The sequence below is a fragment of the Gopherus flavomarginatus genome, chromosome 4, assembly GCF_025201925.1.
Source record: "Gopherus flavomarginatus isolate rGopFla2 chromosome 4, rGopFla2.mat.asm, whole genome shotgun sequence".
In the NCBI taxonomy this organism is placed as follows: Eukaryota; Metazoa; Chordata; order Testudines; family Testudinidae; genus Gopherus; species Gopherus flavomarginatus.
The window spans coordinates 36,817,249-36,838,233 of NC_066620.1; the positions used below are offsets into that span (position 1 = coordinate 36,817,249).

Genomic DNA, 20,985 nt, shown 5'->3' on the forward strand with positions numbered 1-20,985 from the left:
TACTTTGAAGGAATTAACAAGCACGTGGACAGGTGTAATAGTTCATACAGTGTACTTGGACTTTCACAAAGCCTTTGACAAGATCCCACACCAAAGATTTCTAAGCAAAGTAAGCAGTTATGGGATAAGAGGGAACAGTAACTGATTAAAAGACAGGAAACAAACAAACGGTAGGAATAAATGACCAGTTTTCACAATGGAGAAGGTAAATACCAGGGTCCCCTAAGGATCTGTAGTGGGAGTTGTGCTGTTCAACATATTTATAAATAATCTGGAAAAGGTGGTGAACAGAGAGGTAGTAAAATATGCAGATAATATAAAAATACTCAAGATAGTTATGTCCAAAGTTGTCTGCAAAGTGTTACGAAGTGATCTCACAGAACTGGGTGACTAAGCAACTAATCAAAAAAACTAATCAAAAACCTAGCAAGGAAGGCAAGATTAAGAGTTTTGTTTTAGCCAGGTTGAGCTTGAGCTGAGGGTTAGACATCCATGCAGAGATGTTAGAGAGAAAGGCTGAGACTGTAATTTGGACAGAAAGAGAGGTGTGATAGAGAGCCAGATCCATGAACTATCTGCATAGAAAGGGGTGTTTGTGTTTGTGGATGAGACTGCCCACAGAGATGTTGAAGGAGAAGGGAAGGGTGCCAAGGACAGATCCCCGTGGAACCCCCACAGAAACCTAACATGCTAAATAAAGAATTTCAAGGAAAACAGAAATGTACCATGGAATAATTCCCTATAGAAAAGGAAAAGAGTTGAAAAGGTTAACATGAGCCATGGTTAAACAGTGGCTCCACAGATAAACAGTAACTGAGCTAACATGAAGACTGTGGTTTTTTGTTTTCACAAATGAGTGCATTTCATCTTCAGATTTCCAGGTAAATTTGCTTTTAATTAGTGTCTTTTCTATATTGTAAGACATAGGGTAGGTCCTCAGTTAGTGTAAACTGTCAGAGCTTCACTGACTTCAATGGAGATGTGACATTGTACATCAGCTGTGAATCTGCCCCATAATTTTTGTGATTGCTTCACATCAGCATGAAACAAGTCCCCAAGGAAATAAATGCTTGTCATCCTCAAAAATATTAAGCAGTCAAGCCATGTTTTTATTATCTGAATAGACATCTCAAAAACCAAGGACGCCTGTGGCATACCATGAACTAAAAATGAAATAAACGAACAGAAATAATTTATTTCCATGTTCTAATCAGTGGAAGCTGTTGTCTTCAAATTACCCTGATGCCACCGAAAGTGAGTCTGGAGACAATAGGTTGATTCTCCTGCTAAAAGGCATGTGAAATCCTCAGTACACAACAAAGGCATAAACAGTTCAGGCCTCCTTGTAAAAGTTCTTTCTTCTCCTTCTGCCCTTGAATCCCGTAGACAAAAATAAATAAATAAATTCAGAAGACGAGAGGACTTTAACGAAGTACCATATAATGCCAAACCTTGTAAAAATGTTTAAATCCAATCAATCAATACCCAGTGCCCACATCTTAGTCTACGGTAGCATAATGCCATGCAAAACTTGCTCCAAACTAAGCTCTTCACATTTTAGCATCAGCATCAAAAGCTCTTTTATGACCAATCAGCTAAAAGAGTATTGCTGTCACAAATGGAACAAATTCAAGAGAATATACAGTAAACTGGAGTAGGGGGGAGTGTGTAGGTCTTACATTCAGATGGTGGTATTTTTTTGAACAGGAATATTTATTGATATGCCTGTAAGAATCCAAGATGATACAACTCAAATAGCCCACTGCTGAAGTGTTTTGCAAAGAGTTCAAATCCCTGTGGCAACCACACTATTCATCAGAGCTATGTACTGCTGACCATCTAGCATTGATCCCTTAAAGAGACAAAAGGATGAAAATATAGCTCTGGCATTCTAATCAGTTCTGTATAAAACTTTTCTTTTTAAAAAAAATGTAACATTTACACTCAAGTGTACATTATTACTTTTGAGTATTACACCAGCAGCAGGAAATAGAGGGATAGAGAATGGTGGGTTTTAGGCATCTTCAAGAACTCTAAAATCTCTTCTCTAAAGCTGTTACTCCATAACAGGTGCATTGTCAAGACTATCTACATGCACAATATGGTTTTGTTAATAACCTTATATCAAGGTATGTTGGTAAAGAGATGCAGGGTCACTTCTAGAACTGCACAGAATCTCCTCTTTCATGTTCACAACTTTTATGAAAATCCAAAATTCGTGGATTACAAGAAAAAAATGGGATGACAAAACACTGGCCATTCACATAACAGCTGAAAAAACTGATGTTTTAATGTGCTATATTAGGAGCTCACCACTTCTCAGAAGTGTTCAGTTATATAAAAGCAATTTTTCTGGAGATAAATTGTCTTCTTTAGGCTAAATTCTGCACTAACTTATGCCCCATACAATCTCTTTAATTTCCCTTAATAGCTCTTTTAAACAACTAATCAGTATAAAAGACCTTCAACATCTTTTCTATCGGCTAAATTAAGGTTCTCCTAGTCAGCTGAGAACTGGGAATGGGAGAAAAGGGGTAACACCTGAGAGTGGTGAGTGAAGACATTCCTTCATAATCAACTTTTGTGTTTGACCTATAGTGATGCAACCAGAAGCTTTTCGGCAGTGAGAGGCTGTGCAATGTCTATCTGTAAGTATCATTTTACATAATAGAACTTACTGTAGGTGTCTTAGTTCAAGATGGTTGTCCTTGACACTAACAGATAGATGTGGGGTATTTGCTGAGTAGCCATCTGTAGTTGAGTGGGTTTCATTTTCCATTACTCTTCAGTCTCCAATCACATTAGCAATTTCAAGACTAAGGACACGTATCCAGTACAAAAACACACAGCTTCTTTTACATTCCATCACAGGAGCTTTGGATCTGGGCCACTCAATGTCAGTTCCAGGGTTTGAACTTTCCATGGACAATTGTGGAGCATTCTTGGTAGAGGGCCAAAGCCTATAATAGTCCACAAGAGCCAGAGTTTGGTGACTTTCAGGGCAGGGTGTAAGGTCTATTTGTCTGCTCAGACTCAGATGATTTTACAAGAGGGAATGGGGGTTTTGTAGTAACAAACAAAAGGCTTTGTTAATTTGGCTGGAGTGTTCTTACTCTGATGGGCGTCTTTTCTGATGGGCGCAATCTACACTTCTAAATATATTTGGCTGTCCCTCCAGAAAATGTCAGAATTCTCAAGTGCTGGGACTTCTAGTATTTAGATAAAAATCATATTCCATATAACCTGTCTGCGGATTGGCTCAAAGAATTTACAGGACTAGCTTATTATTTCCACATGTTCAAACACATGCAACAGAATAGAGGAATATCCAATAAGAATTATTTTCAATTTTAATCTTTACAGAAATAAACATTTCAGCTTTGTTCCCACCATCCAATATCAAACACAGGGATTGTGTGTCGAGAGCAGCCAGAAAGCTATAGATCTTTCTCATAACATCCTTATCATCCTTGCTCCAGGCTTCAAGAGAAACCAGGAATCATTACAATCTTTCCGTGGAATCAATAAAACCCAACTATGAGCCGAGTAAATATTTCACTTTTTTTTATCCTGCTTGACGTCAGCAATATTGGTGCCCATTTACTTATCTTTTAAATGCATGATTCTCTTTCTCCCTTCCTGAACTAAAGATGAAAATTGATCAAATCCAACAAAATGGTGTGTGATACAGGCTGGACAGAAGTCTTTTGAATATCACAATGCACCTTTTAGTTTAGCTTGCAATATCATTTATGGATCTTGAATCCTTTCACGCAGTGGGCACTGATTTGTCCAGAATCAAAGAAACCATATTGCTAAATGGAATGTGGTACATTTAAATTTCTTATTCTAGGAACATAAAGGTTAGATGGCTTGTACTTCAACTACAAGGAAGCTGCATCAGCTCACTGGGCCAAATTCTACCATGTTCATTGACGTAGTGCGGTTTTTGTCAGTGCAGAACAGGTCCAGTAACATCATCATGGAGTTTCTTCTACAGAATTTTGTTGGTCAGATACTAGAGGAAATGATCATTAGTTATCATTGAGTACGGATACCCAGTAATAGTGTAATGCATGGAGATGTGGGTAGACTCTTGAGATCAGTCCTTTTGCTTTTGTTCCTGGGCCAGTAAGAGCTGCATGCTCAATGAAGGCTGTGTCAGTAATTCCAGGAAGAAGGATGGGGAAAGAAAGCAATTCATAATCCTTTCCAGTCACCCCTCTGGCCAAGCTAGGTATTTCATAGGTAAGCTCCAGAGGGAGCATAGGCTAGACCAGCGTTTCTCCAACTGGGTCGCCACTTGTGTAGGGAAAGCCCCTGGCAGGCCAGACCCGTTTGTTTACCTGCCCCGTCCACAGGTCCGGCCAATCGCGGCTCTCACTGGCCGCGGTTTGCTGCTCCGGGTCAATGGGAGCGGCTGGAAGTGGCACAGGCCAAGGGACATACTGGCCGACACTTCCAGCAGCCCCCATTGGCCTGCAGCGGCAAACCGCGGCCAGTGGGAGCCACGATTGGCCAGATCTGCGGACGGGGCAGGTAAACAAACTGGCCAGGCCTGCCTGGGGCTTTCCCTACACAAGCAGCACTCCAGTTTGAGAAACACTGGGCTAGACCATATAGGCCATAAGGAAGGGGTGGTTCCAACATGGGGCATTTGAGGATAGAGGTCTGAATGAAAGGTGAAAATGAGGAGGAATCCTGGAGAAGCCCAACTCTCATACACACCATCAAAAAAAAAGAGAGAGAGAGAGATGAAAAGGTCTTCAGTTTATATGGTTTCCAATGGCCAGATTATGAATCGCTTACTCACACTGGTGAACAGTTACTCGAAGCAGTAGTTCCACAGACTTTGATGGGACTACTTGACTGAGTACAAGTGTTCATTAATGGGAGTAAGAGTTCCATAATCTCACCCTCATAAAATAGAACAACAACATTACTTTTTTAGATTAATTTTACTGCCATTAATTTTTATTTGAAAAAGGTCAGATGTATGGATGGTTAGCAAACACTTGGGGATTCTGTGGCACTGCCTATGAAGTACAAGCACTGGCCTGAAAACGATCTAATTATCATTAAGCAATTCTTAAATGCCAGTGGAGTGCTTGCTGCTGTACAAGATACATAATGAAGACAGTCCTTGCTCTGAAGAGCTTATAATGTACTACGTTACAATCTACTTGAATATGTACACTGCATGTACACCGGCTGCATATTGTACTTTGTGCTGTATTTCAGTAGAGTGATGTGCACGGAACAGCTCGGCTCGGTGTGGAAAGAACACAAGCTAGAAAGCTCTTCTGTAACACCTAGAGTCACAATTGTTTTTAGTTAAGTGAAGAAAGAGCCTGTTTAACTCCTCTGGCTTTGCACTTGTATAAAAGTGACGTTATCGATAAGTTGACAGACTCATTCATTGCTAGATTTGTGCCCTCAATTTTAAAACAGCAACACTATTCACATTGGAATTTTCAAAATATAGACTCGACAACCTAGTTCTGGTAGACTGAGGGGAGAGGCATGACTACTTCACTAACTGGGACAATGAGAATTGTCTACAATAGAGTTTTCTCTGAAAACTGACTAGGTCAGTTGGATGGCAAATGTACTATGTCAAACTGTCATGGTATAATCCCCTACTCTGAACCTTAGCGTCCAAAAGATGGGGTACCAGCATGAATTCCTCTAAGCTCAATTACCAGCTTAGTACTTGTAGCGCTGCCACCAACCAGGAATTCCAGTGCCTGGTACATTCTGGTCCCCACAAAACCTTGCCTGGGGACCCCCAAGACCCAGACCCTCTGGATCCTTCCTTAACACAAGGAAAGTAAACCCTTTCCCTCACCGTTGCCTCTCCCAGGCTTCCCCTCCCTAGGTTACCCTGGAAGATCACTGTGATTCAAACTCTTTGAATCTTAAAACAGAGAGGAAAATTCACCTTTTCCCCTCCTTCTCTCTCCCCCTCCCAGACTCTCCCTGAGAGAGAAAGTAATCCTAACACAGAGAGAGAAAATTAACCTCTCTCTCCCCCTTCCCTCCTTTCTCCCCCCCAATTCCCTGGTGGATCCAGACCCAGTCCCCTGGGGTCTCACCAGAATAAAAAAACAATCAGGTTCTTAAACAAGAAACTTTTAATTAAAGAGAGAAAAACAGTAAAAATTATCTCTGTAAATTTAAGATGGAATATGTTACAGGGTCTTTCAGCTATAGACACTGGGAATACCCTCCCAGCCTAAGTATACAAGTACAAATTAAAATCCTTTTAGCAAAATACCCATTTGAACTCCTTCCAGTCAAATACACATTTTCAAATAAAGAAAACAAACATAAGCCTAACTCGCCTTATCTACCTAGTACTCACTATTCTGGATATACAAGATCCTGTATCAGAGAGATTGGAGAGAAACCTGGTTGCACATCTGGTCCCTCTGAGCCCCCAGAGAGAACAACCACCAAACACTAACAGCACACACACAAATTTCCCTCCCTCAAGATCTGAAAGTATCCTGTCCCCTGATTGGTCCTCTGGTCAGGTGACAGCCTGGCTCACTGATCTTGTTAACCCTTTACAGGTGAAAGAGATATGAAGTACTTCTGTTCCATTAACTCTTAACTATCCGTTTATGACAAAAACAATAGCTCCTATAGGCCGAGAAGGTCCTTTTATATCTAACCTTTTTCCCTAATGAATCCAACATTTATATTACTACACACAAAACGTTACATTAATATTATTAGAAGTTCCAAAGTTAAGCATTCAAAAATTTGGAATTGCCAGAATTAAAGTTGTCTTCAGGCTAACCTTAATTCAGCCTCCCTGTGCATACAGATTTGATAATTTCATAAAGTTTAAGATCAGAAGGTACCATTAGATCATCTAGTCCAGTGGGGCCCAGCCTTATTACGTGGGTGGGTCACATAAACCTAAGGACAACCTTGTATGGGTCAAACAGATTCTACATCCTTCCTTGTGTAAACTAAAATAATGTAAACATATGACAAAATGCTAATGAATCCGCCATGATTATATATTGTGTTGAAGCAGGATGCAGGCCTTATGAAATGCTCGGGTGGGCTGTGTATGGCCTGCAGGCCATAGGTTGGGCACCCCCAAGCTATTCTGACCACCTGTAGATCACAGGCCATTAAATTATACCTGTACTGAGACAAAAACTTTTATTTGACTAAAGCACATATTCCAGAAAAGCATCCAATCTTGATTCAAAGTCATCAAGAGATTATAATACAGGTTTTAATTACATGATCACATACAATTTTTTCCCCACAGGACCCCTGTCTCATTCAATGCACAGGATGGACAGTGTTCGGTGAATGATTAGCTATTAAATATTTTATTTTATTCTCAATGTGTGGCCTCAGCCCTTATTTACTATTATTCAATCTCTGCTCTGAAGAGAGAATTGTTCATTTCCTTATGGGCTTTTCTATGGTGCTCATCACTACTAGAATCTCAGTGCTTCACAATCATTAATTAATTTATTTTCAAATGTCCTCTGAGAGGGAAGGGTTATTGTTATATCCCCATTTTACAGATGGAGAACTGAGGCAGAGAGATTAAAATATCCACTAATTTTGAGTGTCCAATTTGAGACACTTGGGGCCTGAGTTTTCAGAGTATTTAGCATTATGGAGCATCTCATATGTCCAAAGCACAGTTCCTGTTAACTTCAGCTGCAACTGTGAGTGTTCAGCACTTATGCAAATTGGATGCCAAGATTGCAAGTCAGGCACCCAGAAAATGAGGAACATACAATTAGTGGCCACCATTAAAAAGTTTAAGTGACTTGCCCACTGTCACACAATAACTCTGTGGCAGAGGCAGCACTAGAATCTAGTTCTCCAGGGCAGCATTCTACTGCCTTAACCATGAGACTTTCCTTTCTCTTTCTGCAATCTCTGCCCTCATTTACTACATACCTCTCAACCTTAGGTACCTCTAAGCCATGCGGCCGCGCAGCAGGCTATAAAGGGACGTGCAGCAGGGGCCTGGAGAGGAGAGAGGTAGGGAGTGAGCGGAGACTGGGGAGGGGAGCAAGTTGGGATGTGCAGGGCTGCCGCAAGCCTCTCCCCTGGCTCACTTCTGCTGTCAGCGGGGAAAGAGGGCCCATCCCCCAGAGTTCCATGCTGCCGGTGGGGAGAGAGGGCCCATCCCCCAGAGCTCCATGCTGCCGGCGGGGAGAGGGGGGACCCCTACCCCAGAGCGCTGTGCTGCCAGCAGGGAGAGGGGGGCTCCCCTGGACCTCCGTGCTGCCAGCGGGGAGAGAGGGCCCCCTACCCTGGAGCTCTGTGCTGCCGGTGGGGAGTGCCCTACCCTAGAGCTCTGTGCTGCCAGTGGTGAGAGGGCTGGGGGGAATCTTCTGGACCCATACCCAGGGCAGTCTGCCTGCACCCTGAGCTGGAGCCTTCACAGCCCCCTACCACTCCATTCCATTAATTTTGTTATATGCACTCATATGGAGTGATTTGTCACACATTGCCTCCATATTGGTGCACATAACAGAATTCATTCTGCACATGGGTGGGAAAAATTAGAGGGAACACTGCTCCCAACTTCTGCTACAAATGATGCAGGGGTCCTACAGACAACAGCCTCCTTCCTTACACAACCCTGATTCATCTCCAGAGTAGGTCCATCCTGTGCACTGAATGAGGCAGGGATCCTTTGGAAAAAATTGTATGTCATCCTATAATTAATGACTATCAGATTCATAACATGGGGCTAAAGTAAGGTTGCACAGGCAATTTATCTAGCTTCAGCTTCCAGCCACTGGATCTTGTTATATCTTTGTCTGTTAGACTGAAGAACCCGTTATCAAATACTTGAGTGCACTAGTAGGCACAGACTCTTCTGCCCCCTCTCCTCAAGCCTGATCCCTTCTGTTCTGTCCCCACCAACAAGTCCCTTTTCCAGTCCTGTCACTTCCCCATCCCTGGCTCCTTGTCCCAGTGCCTTTCTCCTTGCCTATCCAGTCCCAATCTCCACTCCCAGTCCTATGTCCCCTCAAGGCACAGGGTCTGAGTCTCAATCTTCCTCCTCATACACAGTCCAGTCTCCTTGTCCAGCTAGTCCCAGTTCTCCCCTCCTAACACCGTGTCTCTTTCCCTCTCACCTAGTTTCAATCCCAGTCTCCCCACACCCATACCTAGTCCCAGTCTCCCTGTCCAGCTCTCAATCCCAGTCTCCCTTCCTGGCTCCTCATCCAATCTCAGTCTCCTTCTCAGAACCTTGTCCCAGGCTTTCTGACAATTAGTCCCAGCTCTACCCCTAAACCCCAGCTCCTTATCAAATCTGACTTCTCTCCCCCCTAGCTCACTGACTCCCAGTCTCCTCATCATATCCCGCACAGGCTCCCAAACCCAGCCTCGTCTACCAACCAGTCCCAGCCACCCAGCCTACTTGCTCAGCCAGTGCCAACCCCTCCTCCAACTTTCAGTCAGTTTCTCTCCTCCCACCACCAGCCAACTTGTTCCAATCTATTGTTTTGTTTCTCCCTAGTCTGGCTTTTAAGAACATAAGAATGGCCATACTGGGTCAGACCAAAGGTCCATCTAGTCCAGTATCCTGTCTTCTGACAGCGGCCAATGCCAGGTGCCCCACAGGGAATGAACAGAACAGGTAATCACCACAGGCATGTGTGAACTGAGATTCTTCAAAGGCTTTTCACTTAATTAAATTTGGGTGGATTTTTACAGGGATGGCAAAAGACACATGCTTGATAAAAAGCCCAAGCATTTGCCAAACTTCAAGCAGAGGGGAATGATAGTGTCTCAAAGAAAAGATCACCAGATTTTTTAAACATAAATAAAGCAATAGTCTGTCCCCTCTCCCCCAGTTTTGTTCTCAGAAATGGCTGAACCATTTTGGCTAAAATTTTCTAAAAAAATTCTGCTAGGGGAGACACCTGGCATAGAAAATTTCAGCCCAAATGCTTAAAGTTTGACAAAGTTATAAGTGGGGCTTCTGCTTTTCAGGGTTTATAAAATTTCACTTTTTTGTTTTTTTTTAAAGCAATTTTTGAGTTTTATGTCCATGTCCAAATATCTGGGGTTTCTCCTTATACAACCTATAATGAGTAATCTCTCTGTAATGCTCCCTCGTGCGCTTTAACATAGTACTGTTCAAACAGCCTTAGGGAACCTTTAATGCACTTCAGCAGGGTCTTCACGGACCAATTCAGGCGCAACACATTAGGGTGCTTCACAAATCACCCTGTAGTCTATATTACTGCTCTATGTAGAAAGATAGAGGTAACCGTTTCTGGTGTTTTTCTAGTGTTTACTGAATATACACAAATTTTCTTTTTGTATAAGGAGCTCTCAAACAGGAGCAGCTAAAAGGGGAGTTTTCGGAGGGAGTTTGGAGGGGGATTGTGAGTGGGGAGCTAGATACACTTATGATTCTTTAAACTTAAAGCCCAAAACACCCCCTGACAAAAACAAAAACATCAATAAAGGAACGAGCTGCAGGAGTAAAAAGAGAATGCAGGCAGAAGTCCAGCAACAGAGTGGGGGCTATCTAGTTTATTGCATCCAATGCAGAATGTATGATTACCTGCCCTATAGGCAGGTGGCGTATGTGTGCATTTGGTGCAAGGAGCTCCTGACCCTCAGAGACTGTGTACGGGCTTTGGAGATCAGAGTGGCTAAACTGGAAGGAGACAGGGAGACAGAGAAGTACATAGATGAGACTTTCCGGGACACAGCAGAACGGTCCCACCCCCAGTCTGACAGCCTCTGTGCTGTTGAGGAGGATGAAAGTCACGAGGAAGGAGAACATCCAACTGGAACAGAGAGAAATGATCCCATAGTTGGGATGCTCCTTCCAGACGATGTTGTTGTATCCTCTTGCACTGAGGATAGCTCTCCGTGGGAGGGAACTCCAGTTTTTAGGAAGAGACAGGTATTAGTAATGGGCGATTTGATCATTAGAAACAGATAGCTGGGATAACTGGGAAAATCACATGGTGACTTGCCTGCCTGATGCGAAGGTTGTGGATCTCTTGAGACATCTAGAAAGACTTATGTCTAGCACTGGGGAGGAGCCGGTGGTTGTGGTACATGTAGGTACCAATGACAAAGGGAAAGACAGAAGAAAGGTCCCAGAGGCCAAACATAGGCTGCTAGGTAAGAGGTTGAAGTCCAGGACCTCCATAGTAGCATTCTTTGAAAACCTTCCAGTTCCATGCGCACGGCCAGTTAGACAGGCAGAACTGCAAGGTCTCAATGCGTGGATGAGACGATGGTGTAGGAAGGAGGGGTTTAGATTTATTAAGAACTGGGAAATCATTTGGGAAAGGGGGAGCCTATACAGGAAGGATGCGCTCCACCTAAACCAAAATGGAACCAGATTGCTGGCACTTAAAACTGAAAAGGCCATACAGCAGTTTTAAAATTAAGGGCTGGGGGAAAACTGACAGGTGCGGAGGAGCATGTGGTTCGGACAGAGGCATCCCTTAGGGGAGCATCTATTAATGGAGATTCTCTATGTCCTAGTAAAGAGGAGAGGATGGAAGATGATAAAATATGGGTAGGATCTGATGAGAAATAGTTAAATGAAAAAAAGTCCCATTCAATTACATCATGTAATGGCAGACAGCTAAAAAGTGACAAGTTTTTAAAGTGCTTGTATACAAATGCTAATAGTCTAAATAATAAGATGGGTGAACCAGAGTGCCTTGTATTAAATGAGGATATTGATATAATAGACATCAAAGAAACTTGGTGGAATGAGGATAATCAATAGGACACAGCAATTCCAGGGTACAAAATATATCAGACGGACACAATAGGTCGTGCTGGTGAGGGAGTGGCACTATATGTGAAAGCAAGTGTAGACTCAAATGAAGTAAAAATCTTAAATGAACCAAACTGTACCAAAGAATCTTTATGGATAGTAATCCCATGCTCTAATAAGAAGAATACAGCAGTAGGAATATATTACCAACCATCTGACCAGGTTGGTGATAGTGACTGTGAAATGCTCAGGGAGATTAGAGAGGCTATTAAAATAAAAAAAACTCTGTAATAATGGGGGATTTCAACTATCCCCATACTGACTGGGTACATGTCACCTCAGGACGGGATGCAGAAATGAAGTTTCTTTACACCTTAAATGACTGCTTCTTGGAGCAGCTCGTTCTGGAACTCACACAAGGAAAGGCAATTGATTTAGTCCTAAGCAGAGCACAGGATCTGGTCCAAGAGGTGAATATAACTGGACCGCTTGGTAATAGTGATCATAATATAATTAAATTTAATATCCCTGTGGCGGGGAAAACACCACAGCAGCCCAACACTGTTGCATTTAATTTCAGAAAGGGGGATTACACAAAAATGAGGAAGTTAGTTAAACAGAAATTAAAAGTATAGCACAAAAAGTGAAATCCCTGCAAGCTGCATGGAAACTTTTGAAAGACACAATAATAGAGGCTAAATGTATACCCCAAATAAAAAAACATAGTAAGAAAACCAAAAAAGTGCCACTGTGGCTAAACAATGAAGTAAAAGAAGCAGTGAAAGACAAAAAGGCATCCTCTAAGCGCACGTCCAGACTAACCCACGGCATCGGCGGGTTAAAATCGATTGCTCGGGGATCGATATATTGCGTCTGTAACGCGCTTACATCGATTCCGGAACTCCATCAATCCGAACGGAGTTCCGGAATCGACATGGAGAGCCGCGGACATCGATGCCGCGCCGTCCAGACGGGTGAGTACCTCGATTTTAGAAATTCGACTTCAGTTATGTTATTCCCGTAGCTGAAGTTGTGTATCTAAAATCGATTTTAATACCTAGTCTGGACGTGGCCTAAGAAGTGGAAGTTAAATCTCTAGTGAGGAAAATAGAAAGGAGCACACACTCTGGCAAACCAAGTGTAAAAATATAATTAGGAAGGCCAAAAAAGAATTTGAAGAAAGCTAGCCAAAGGCTCAAAAAAAATTGCTTTTACTTTTTAAGAACATCTGAAGTAGGAAGCCTGGTAAATAACCAGTGGGGCCACTGGACGATGGAGATGCTAAAGAAGCACTCAAGGATGATAAGGCCTTTGCAGAGAAACTAAGTGAATTCTTTGCATCGGTCTTCATGGCTGAGGATGTGAGGGAGATTCACAAACCTGAGCCATTCTTTTTAGGTGACAAATCTGAGGAACTGTCCCAGATTGAGGTGCCATTAGAGGAGGTTTTGGACCAAACTGATAAACTAAACAGTAATAAGTCACTAGGACCAGATGGTATTCACCCAGGAGTTATGCAGGAACTTAAATGTAAAATTGCAGAACTACTAACTATAGTTTGTAACCTATCATTTAAATCAGCTTCCGTACCAAATGCCTGGAGATAGCTAATGTGACACCAATTTTTTAAAAGGGCTCCAGAGGTGATCCAGACAATTACAGCCTGACTTCAGTACTGGGCAAACCAGTTGAAACCATAGTAAAGAACAAAATTGTCAGACACATAGATGAACATAATTTGTTGGGGAAGAGTCAACATATTTTCATAAATGATCTGGAAAAGGGGGTAAACAGTGAGGTGCCAAAATTTGCAGATGATACAAAACTACTCAAGATAGTTAAGTCCCAAGCAGACTGTGAAGAGCTACAAAAGGATCTCACAAAACTGGGTGACTGGGCAACAAAATAGCAGATGAAATATAAGGTTGATAAATGCAAAGTAATGCACATTGGAAAACATAATCCCAATTATATATATAAAATGTGGAGGTCTAAATTAGCTATCACCACTCAGGAAAGAGATCTTGGAGTCATTGTGGATAGTTCTCTAAAAATATCCACTCAAGGTACAGCAACAGTCAAAAAAGCAAACAGAATGTTGGGAATCATTAAGAAAGGGACAGATAAGAAGACAGAAAATATCATTCTGCCTCTATATAAATCTATGGTACACCTACATCTTGAATACTGCATACAGATGTGGTCGCCCCATCTCAATAAAGATATATTGGCATTGGAAAAGGGCAACAAAAATGATTAGGGATATGGAACGGCTTCCGCATAAAGAGTGATTAATAAGACTGGGACTTTTCAGCTTGGAAAAGAGATGACTAAGGGGGGATATGATAGAGGTGTATAAAATCATGACTCGTGTGGAGAAAGTAAATAAGGAAGTGTTATTTACTCCTTCTTATAACACAAGAACTAGTGGTCACCAAATGAAATTAATAAGGAACATGGCTTAAAACAAACAAAAGTAAGTATTTTTTCACACAACGCACAGTTAACCTGTGGAACGCCTTGCCAGAGAATGTTGTGAAGGCCAAGACTATAACAGGGTTCAAAAAATAACTAGATAAGTTCATGGAGGATAGGTCCATCAATGGCTATTAGCCAGGAAGGGCAGGGACGGTGTCCCTAGCCTCTGTTTGCCAGAAGCTGGGAATGGGTGACAGGGGATGGATCACTTGATGATTACCTGTTCTGTTCATTCCCTCTGGGACACCTGGCACTGGCCACTGTCGGAAGATAGGATATTGGGCTTGATAGACCTTTGGTCTGACCCAGTATGGCAGTTCTTATGTCCTTAAGGGTTATTTATCTGTATTTATCAGTTAAAACTGAAAATCAGAATCCCTAATGATAAGGAACTGAAAACAAGGTATTAGAGTAGGAAGTACTAGGGAACTTTAATTGTAGGTGGTGCTACCAGTCCTGCCTAAAATACAATACAATAATGAAAGCTACTGGTAGCTATAAACTGATGGATGCTCCTACATTTCTGATTTTTCTGCATTCATGACACTAAACAGAAGAAAAACTGTCCTTTACTATGGTCTCCTTTCAGGTGCTTGATCGATCCAGTATAGTATGGATCAGGTATTTCATGTTATGGACCATTAATCAAGAGAGATTCTATTGTGAAGAACCTCCCCCTCCCTACTCCTGAATCTAGACCCCATAACTTCATTGCAGCAACCTAAGAACATGGTCATCTGAAAAAGTGATATCACAACAGCATTAAGGATATAAACTCGGCGTGATAGGATAGCTGCTTCGTTATCTTCTCCCAATTAGCTGTACCTTATCTGTTTGTTTCCTACTTGTGCATCCAGGACTTTACACTGATTATTCATTACAGTATTACCATATCCCTCTCTTGTTGCCTGCAGCTCCCATTGCTCTAATCTCTCCAACTGCCTTTTCTGTTTGTTTTTATCTTCTTGTGTGTTTGATACTTCCATTTTGGAGTCCCCCACAAATTTGATCATGGTTGGATTTATGTGAAAGAAATACAAAATAGCCAACAAATAAAGACACAAAGCAGTCACATAGAGTATAGAGTAATTCCACCTGGAAGTTCTCTATGAACCACGGGCTGAAACCTACAGGCTGAGTATATATAGATTTTTGTTTCTGTGATGATGAAGAACAAATATATCCCGTTTGCAGTTCTCCAAAAAAAATCAAAGGGTGACATTCAATCCTGTGCAGAGGTTTAGCACGGGGCCTGTGCAGCACTCAAATCCTATTCAAGGCTGTAAGTGGGGAATTTTACCCTAAAACCATAGTTGGTTCAGTTTTGGTTCGGTTCAGTTTTGGTTCAGATTTATAAACATTTTGCATGTATCTGCAAACATTCACTTCAAACTATATTTTCAAATGTAAGTGCACTGCTTAATAAAAATGTGCGGCTTTTTCTAGGAAGCACATCTAACACGATAATGAAGCAGTAAATAAACTTCCAAAACTATCAATGTTGCAGCAATTAAAATATTTACGTCTGATACAAATTCTGATGAGTTAAAGACTTTCAACCCAATCCTGAATTAGGAGGTTCAAGCTATCCAAATAATTCTTGGAATAAAGCAACTCGCCCTCTGCATTAGAGAAACAATGGCATCCACTGCTGCTGTCAGATCCATTCCCCCTTATTACAGTTAATCATAAGCACAAACACCATAATGAAGCTGAGTCCCTGAAAACTCACCAGGCTGTGCATAATTTCCACTCCAGCTGGATTCACTGTAAGTGCCTCATCATACAATTGCTTAGCCTCCTCCAAACTGCCTTTCATCTCTGCAAGTCTCCCACGCATGTACAGCACAGTGTGAGATGTAGGGAAAAGACTAGCTGCTTCTTGGATACAAAAGCCTGCTTCTTTGAGATGCCGTTGTTCCATGAAGAGTTCAGCTACAAAACAAAAACTACCATTAGTTTAAATAATTCAGTAACCTTTATACTTGTAATAATTACACTTTCTCCCTTAAACACAATAAATTAGAAGATCTGGATCCTGCAAATGTTTACTATTATGGTTAGTGCTTACTACTGAGAGTAGCTCCATTGAATTGAGACTACTCTTAGCAGTAAGCACACAGAAAGGTCTCTATTCAGGAAAGCATTCCTGGCAAACTTGCACATCCTTAAAGTGCTGTCCTGAAAAGGGACAGACTTAAGTATGTACTTAAATGTTTTCTGAATTGGAGCTAAATATGTGCTGGATCTGGCCCTAAAAGAGCAGTATTAGTAGCTATATAAGGCCATTTCCAAACAGATGGAAGGAAGACAGCATAAGAAGTCATGGTTGTCTGGTGGGAGGTTTGATAATGTCAGAGTAATAGGATACATTTAACTGAGGGGGCAGTTCTCTTATTTAAAGGGGAACTCCAAACCTGATTTTTCTTAAACGGACTAATTTCTCTCAATGAGTTTTCTGATTCTCTATAAAGGCCTATATTCTGTGTATGATAGACACATTATATATTAAATGTCATATTTATTATTAATATATGCAAACATGCACTCACCATAAAGATAGAGATCTAAGATGAAGTCACTAACTGAAAATGCAGTTGTTCTGTTGTTTACTTTTCTCATCAAGTAGCAATTGTACTAATGCTTTTCTTGCAAAGAAAAAATGGAACAAGCATACTAATGCACTTTACTGACACTAACAATTTGTTTGTTAATATAAATACTGAACAAGATTTATTATGAACTAAATCCAACTCCTCATATTCTTAAAAAACCTCAAAAAAGGCTTCACAACAGGACATTCAGATTTCATTGAGCCATGTATTTGAAATGGGAGCTTCTAATATAAAAAACAAATATAGTAATTTTCATTACTGACACAGGGAAAATCAGCCTCAATTTCTTTGTTCTATCACCTCTCCATGTTACTTGTGCTAATCAGCTGTGGAAGCTGCTAGACTCATTTTTATATTCATTTCATATTATAGTACAGACACTCCCTGGGTTATGCAAGACCCAACTTACGCAAATTCGCACTTACGGAAAAAGTTCCATAAGCCAGAAACAGGATATTCGAATTGCAGAAATTTTTGTGCAACGTACGGGTATACGTTTCCGACTTACACAACATTCGAGTTACACAAGGCTTTCCAGAAAGGAACGAATACCTAAGTCGGGGGGCGTCTATACAGTCACTCCTTGCTTAATGTTGTAGTTCTGTTCATGAAAAATGTGACTTTAAGTGAAACAATGTTAAATGAATCCAATTTTCCCATAAGAATTAATGTGTGTGTGTGGGGTGTTAGGTTCCAGGGAAATTTTTTTCACCAGACAAAAGACTATATTATATATCTATCTATCTATATATACACTTACACAGAGTATAAGTTTAAAACAAACTATTTAATACTGTACACAGTGATGATGATTGTGAAGCTTGGCTGAGGTGGTAAGTCAGAGGGTGGGATATTTCCCAGGGAATGCCTTACTGCTAAATGATGAACTAGCTTTTGGCTGAGCCCTCAAGGGTTAAATGCTAATATAGCCTCACACTCTGCAAGGCAGCATAAATGGAGGGAGGGGAGACAGCATGGCAGACAGAGACAGAGACACACCCTGTGTGAGAGAGAGAGATGTCCATTGCCCCTTTAAGTACACTGACCCCACTCTAAGTACATTGCCTTGTTAAGTAGATCAGCAAGTTGAGACAGCAGCTGCTCCCAGGAAGCTCCCTCCATCCTGAACCCTGTCCTTTCGCCCCCCCCCCCCACACCATGGAGATGGGATAGGGGTGTAGGAGCAGGGGGAGAGGGGGACACCCTGACATTAGTCCCCTTCTGTCCCCCACCGTGCACAATAAGCAGGAGGCTCTGGGGAGCAGCCCCAAGGCAGAGGGCAGGAGCAGCACATGGCCATGGGGGGAGGGACAGCTGAACTTGCAGCAATTGAAAGCCTGCTGGGCAGCTGCTGCACAGGGAACTGAGAGGAGTGGGGAGCGGATAGGGGGCTGCCAGTCCACCCTGATTCCAAGCCTGCACCTGCTAGCTACAATGGGCTGCTCTTCCTGCAAGCAGTGGACAAAGCAGGCGGCTGCCAAATGACTTCAGAAGGGAGCATTGCACAACTTTAAATGAGCATGTTCCCTAATTGATTAGCAACATGACAATGTTAACTGGGATGACTTTAAGTGAGGAGTTACTGTAAGTTGAAGCCCTGTAAAAGCTTGGTTCAAAATTTTCAAACCCAGGTGTTAAAGGTAGGCAACTGATTCTGTATTTCAACACTGATTTAAATGGCCAGATTTTCAGTGGCAATGAATAACTTCAACTACAAAAGAAGTCAGTGGGAGCTGTTGGGGCTCAGCACTTCTGAAAATTAGGTGCCAAACCTTTTAGACACCCTAGTCTGAAAATAGTGGCCTTAGCTTGTTGGATGACACAGATAATTCAAGGGATTGGTAATGAGATACGGAGCTTTCTGCCTGCATGTGAACAGATCAAAAATATATCACAGGTTGGTAGCTCCCCTTTCAAAGTTGTGGCCTATCTGAAATGAGATTGTGGCCTCAGGCTACACTGAAAGTGGCACTTATTAGCAGACTCAGAGTGGTCAAATAATGAAGGGATGCAATTTCTGAACCCCATCTAATCCCTGAGGGTGGTCTTTCCAAGTCATGGGTGGAGAAGCTTACATGTGGTTGGCTATGCCCGCACTGTAATGTAGACAAATGATGCCATTATCCAGGGTTATCAATATGGCTCCTTTCATGAGCAAAAAACATTCAGCTTTCAAAAGGAGCTCACTTTTTAAAAGATGCTCATATACCCTGAGAAGTTCTGTGTATTATTTGCAGGAAAGAAACTGCATGCTTAACCAGAATAAAATATCGGCATCCAGTTCCTTCCCAAGGCTCCAGAGGGATGCAGATATCTCATCAAGCTGAGGATATGCTGAACCTTATTCCAAATTTTGTGGACAGACAATATTTTACTTGCTCTTCCCAAGCGAACAATGTTTTTCTGCCAAGTGATGCATGGCAGCTGATGATGTGCATATGGTAACAATGCTGACTTGGGTATGCAAAGTGACAATTCACAGCCTGAATAAAAATACATTGTTTGCTAGCACAGAAGTAAGTAGCAGCACAAGACCAGGGATAAAGTCAATGGGAGTTTCTTCACTAATTTCAATGAGGTCAGGATTTCACCCCAGTTATTAATGGCCAGCACCTACACTCAGCTAGGAATAAGTTGCCAGCAGTAACATCCTTTAGGTTTGCAGGGAGGAAGAAGAGCACCTAGAAGACCTTGATTCAACAGAGTACTTAAGCATGTGTCTAATTTAAAGCACTCGAGTAGACTCACTGAAATAATTTGAAGTTAGGCACGTGATTAAGTATTTGCTCAATGGAGGCCTGAATGAGGATAACAGTGGAAATATTGCATATGCATATTACCATCTGAGTTGCTCTGCTACCAACCAAAATAAAACGCAACTCAGACCATATAAGGTAAGAATGAAGGTCAGGAGGGGAGAATGTGAGAATACATACAGCCTGTAACACAAAGTATGCAATCTGAAGAGCACTGATTCTTCCTTTCAGCTGTGTCTGTGTGTCTGTAAATCCTTTGCAGTAATCACAATAATTAAAACAACATGGAATCTAAGTAAGATCCACAAATTGTATTTTATGCTGTGGTAATGTAACATATTAAACTTCAGTCCATTTCTTTGCAGGCTCAAACGTCAAAAGATGATTTAGTGGTGTGGGAGGTTTAATTTGCATGAAGAGAGAACAACACTGGACAACATCCAACTCTGTACTTTGTTCTTTTTTAACAGATCAATTGAGAATAAGGACCTTCCTGACAGAAGCACAATGGAAGCAAGGGTTGGAGAAGCAAGTAAGGAAAGCACCCAGTCAACTAAAAGATACCAAGGGAAATATTTTTGGCTTACGTTTCCTAGAAATTTATTTCACAATTCTATTAGTCATTCATTCTATTTACAGATGAAAAAGATGCATTTATAATCAAAGCTGATAAACCAAGGAGTCATTTAATCTACCTGGATAATGCTCCCACGCCTTCACCATTATACTAAATATTGCCCTAGTATTGCCATATTAGCGCAGTCCAGCACATAGGATCACACAAAATGCTACCTTGCATCACCGAATCTTGCTGTAAATAAATTTCTGACTGGTTACTTTGTTGGCACACTGGCAATTCCAACAGGCAGCTCTATTTGGAAAAGTTGCAACACCAGGTACACGCCCCAAACCCAGGAGGTTGCTCCTCCGATGGAGTGAATAAAGTAAGATGGTAGATGTGATCTGCATTTTCTTACTTGTGAAAGGTTCTTAGTTTCAATGAAGTCATGCAAGAGTGTTAAACTGCTGGACTGAGGAATTACTCTTCCTTCTGTGTTGTTTGCAGCCTATGATTCCAAACAGGCTATATCCGCCGGCATGGACACAGTACATATCTGACAGCACAGTTATCATTTTGACACCTCCAATGTCAATCATCCTCATAAAGGCCCAGTTAGAACAATGTAGTCACACCATATTAAACTGGGCTACATAAACCAGGGGTTCTCAGAGTGCTTCACAGCGAGACTACTTAAAAGAAAGATCATCTCAACCACTGCCTCTTCTACCAATCTCCCAGGGGCAACAGCAGCAACTGCTACCATGGACAGTTATTAGGACGAATTCAGGCATTTTTAACTGTCTTTAAAACCAGTAA

At 41.7% G+C, this 20,985-nt stretch overlaps 1 protein-coding gene across 6 annotated transcripts in view; it reads right to left on the reverse strand.

Moving 5' to 3' along the window:
- Positions 1 to 20,985, reverse strand: part of TTC7A (tetratricopeptide repeat domain 7A) — a 307,984-nt gene that overhangs the window by 43,641 nt on the left and 243,358 nt on the right. For all 6 annotated transcript variants that reach the window (XM_050951817.1, XM_050951815.1, XM_050951813.1 and 3 more), the window contains one exon: positions 15,969 to 16,171. In XM_050951817.1, the coding sequence (XP_050807774.1) occupies positions 15,969 to 16,171 (203 nt within the window). The remainder of the gene's footprint in view (positions 1 to 15,968; positions 16,172 to 20,985) is intronic.